The sequence below is a fragment of the Mus pahari genome, chromosome 3, assembly GCF_900095145.1.
Source record: "Mus pahari chromosome 3, PAHARI_EIJ_v1.1, whole genome shotgun sequence".
NCBI lineage: Eukaryota > Metazoa > Chordata > Mammalia > Rodentia > Muridae > Mus > Mus pahari.
The window spans coordinates 70,129,091-70,132,644 of record NC_034592.1 but is presented as its reverse complement, the minus strand read 5'-3'; the positions used below and the strand labels follow the sequence as shown (position 1 = coordinate 70,132,644).

Here is a 3,554-nt window from a genome sequence, read left to right as displayed (position 1 = left end):
GAACTCAGAAATCTGCCTGCCTCTGCCTCCCGAGTGCTGGGATTAAAGGCGTGCGCCACCACGCCCGGCTCAAAATTCTTTTTAATGTAACAAAAACTTTAAAAAACAAACCCCCAAACCTTCCCCATTCTCTCATGAAAAACTTAGCTGAACTCTGGAATCCGTCTGTGAAGTTAATGGCAGACAAGCAGACACATTTTTGTGGAGCGCCCCTGAACAGGAGGTTGGGGGTACACAAATCCCAGCTTGAGGCCTGGGCCCCCAGAAATGTAGCCAGTCAGAGAGCAAACAATTTAGAAACGTGAGGTCCGACTTCTGGGTGGAGGCTAGACTCTTTATCTTGAGATTCATCAGCAGAAAATAAGATCTTTAACTCAAATCTGGACATGCCTATTACAAGTGTGGTTGATTTCAATCACTCAACAGTAAATTTGGTACCTTCTATAGGCCCTGCCTTCCAAACAGAGTCCTGCCTTTCTCACCCCTTGGTGCCTGGGCCCTGGGGCATTCAATTTTCTGCCAATTGGCCTGGAAGGTTGCCTAAGTCAGAGAGCTGGAAAGCAGGCCTGACACTGCGTACCTAACTCCCACTGGCTCTGGCACCACGGAGGATGTGGGGATGGTACATCTACAGCCAGATGGCTCCGGGAAGGAGCACACACCACACAGCTTCCCCCCAACACATACATACACACCAGGTACAATATTCATAATTAGCAGCTACAGCAGAAAACTTAGGCACAGGGTGGGCTTCCCAAGGCTTTGGACACCAGTCTGTGATATCCATCCGCTAAGCAGAAGATCCAGGCAGAGAGGCTTCAGAACCAGAATTACGAGGGCCGGTCCTCTCCGAATTGAAGGGTGAACTCTTCCGCCTTCTTCCTGAACATCTCCGGGTTCTGAGTCAGGAGGTCAGCAAGTTCCAGACGCACAGGCTCTTCCAGATTCGGTCTACTCACCAGCACGTTGAGGGCCTCCAAGACTGGGGGAGAGGACAGAGAAGGGCATCAGGACCAAGGAGAACCATGGGAGGAGGTAAGGTCTACTCCTCTCCAGATTCTCCTGAAGCCCCACAATCATCCTCAGGGTACCACAAGAGCGTACCATCACTTAGGATGGCTCCACAGCCAAAGCAGATGTCCCTCTCATTCTTGATGGGTGGGGTTAAAGCCCTGACTTGTCCAGGCTGCCCTCGAACCCAAGTTCCTCTGCCTCCCATCTGCTAGGATTACCAACACGTGCCACCACACCTGTCCCACCGTATTCAAACGACTATTTGCCATGCTTCGAAGAAGCTCCTCCTGAGATGAGTGGGATTCTCAATCCTCATTTTTACTCTTTTTCTTTTTTACTTATTCTTCCCTCATACAATACATCCAGACTGCAGCCTCCCATTCGTCCCCCTCCACCCAGTCCCCCTTCCACACCTTCCCTCTCTCCCAGATCCACTGCTCCTCCATTTTCCTTCAGGAGAGAGCAGGGCTCCCTTTGATAGCAATAAACAAGGCATAACAAGATGTGATAAACCCTCGAGGTTGGACGAAGCAACCTAGTAGGAGGAAAAGGATCCCAGGAGCAGGCAAAAGAGTCAGAGACTCCCCCACTCCCATCGTCAGGAGTCCCATAAACCCCCATGCTAAACAACCACAGCACACGTTGGCAGGGGCCTGGTGTAGACCCATGCAGGGATTGCAGCAGCATCCTTTTACAAGATCAGGAGGCTTGCTACATGTCCTAGGGTTTCCGTGACTGTGATGAAAGACCATAGCCAAAATCAACCTGTTGAGGAAAGGGCTTATTTAGCTAACAACTCTCAGGTCACACTCCATCACTGAGGCAAGTCAGGACAGGAACTGAAGCAGAGTCCACAAGGGAGCACTGCCTAGTGGCTTGCTCCTCACAGCTGCTCCTCGCAGCCTGCTTTCTTACACAACTCAGAACCAGCTCCCCAGAGTTGGTGCTGCCCACAGTGGGCAGCCCTTCTCACAGCAATCTTTACTCAAGACAATGCCAGACAGGGCTGGAGAGATGGCTCAGTGGTTAAGAGCGCAGACTGTTCTCCCAGAGGTCCTGAGTTCAATCGCCAGCAACCACACGGTAGCTCATAGTCATCTCTAATGGGATCCAATGCCCTCTTCTGGTGTGTGTCTGAAGACAGCTACGGTGCACTCATATACATAAAAGAAAATGCCAGACAGATAGACTTACCTACAGGCCAGTCTTACGGAGGCATTTTCTCAATGATTCTAGCTTGCGTTAAGCTAACATAAAACTAACCAACACACTATACCTGCCAAATTTAGCCACACTCTGCCCATTGGCACCTGTAGGTCCTTCACCTAAGCTTCAGTGTCTCGGTTTATTCCACCAGGCCAATGGAAACACCACCTCACATCATCTCACACCACCTCGCAGGATGAGATGACGGTCCTCTTACTTCCAGCTCCTTCCTCTGCAGCTAAGCGCTCTCTCTCTCTCTCTCTCTCTCTCTCTCTCTCTCTCTCTCTCCCCTCTGACACACACACACACCATGACTAAGTGTCTAAGTCACGCCTACAAGAATATGCGGACCATCCAGTGTCTGAGGAGGTATCTTTCCATCCAACACAGGGTTCATCTCACACTAACATTTAAACATGTCACTCCGACTTATTTATTTTTTAAAATGCACTTACTGGGATGGGTAGGTAGCTCATCAGCTAACAGTACTGCAGTTCTTTTTAGATGAACTGCATTTGATTCCCAGCATCCACCTCGCTTGAGTTAATGTCCGTAACTCAAGTCCCAGGGTTCCAACACCCTCTCCTGGCCTTTACACGAATATGGTACACAGACATACATGTAGACAAAAATCCTTACATATTAAATAAATGTTTAACATTTTTATACACCTTTTAAATTTTTACGGGTAAGTATTTCGCCTGCACGTACACATGTGCACCGTGTGCATGCTGCACTCTTGACGGCCAGGAGAGGGCGCTGGATGTCCTGCAACTGGAATTACAGATCGCTCTGAGCCACCACCTGAGTGCAGGAATGGAACCCAGATCCTTTGCAAAAGCCACCAGTGCTCTTAACTTCAGAGCTACCACTCCAGCACCCACTTATTTTTGACACAGTCTACTGTAGTCTGGGCAGGCCTCATAATTGAGATTGAGGATTAATGGTTTTTTCTTAAAGATTTATTTATTTATTTATTTTATGTATGTGAGCACACTGCTGCTCTCTTCAGACACACCAGAAGAGGGCATCGGATCCCATTACAGACGGTTGTGGGCCACCATGTGGCTGCTGGGAAATAAACTCAAGACATCTGGAAGAGCGATCAGTGCTCTCAACTGTTGAGTTATCTCTGCAGCCTCAAGAATTAACTTTTTTTAAAATTATTTTATTAGATATTTTCTTCATTTACATTTCAAATGCTATCCCGAATGTCCCCTATACCCTCCCCCGACCCTGCTCCCTACCCACCCACTCCCACTACTTGGCCCTGGCGTTCCTCTCTATGGGGCATATAAAGTTTGCAAGACCAAGGGACCTCTCTTCCCAATGAT

The 3,554-nt window shown here is 48.7% G+C and overlaps 1 protein-coding gene across 2 annotated transcripts in view; it reads right to left on the bottom strand.

Moving 5' to 3' along the window:
- Positions 1–293: 293 nt before the first annotated feature.
- Ube2l6 (ubiquitin conjugating enzyme E2 L6) overlaps positions 294–3,554 on the bottom strand; it is a 14,187-nt gene continuing 10,926 nt past the window's right edge. For both annotated transcript variants that reach the window (XM_021194269.2, XM_029536627.1), the window contains one exon: positions 294–982. In XM_021194269.2, coding sequence (XP_021049928.1) covers positions 831–982 — 152 coding nt within the window. In that variant the 3' untranslated portion in view covers positions 294–830. The remainder of the gene's footprint in view (positions 983–3,554) is intronic.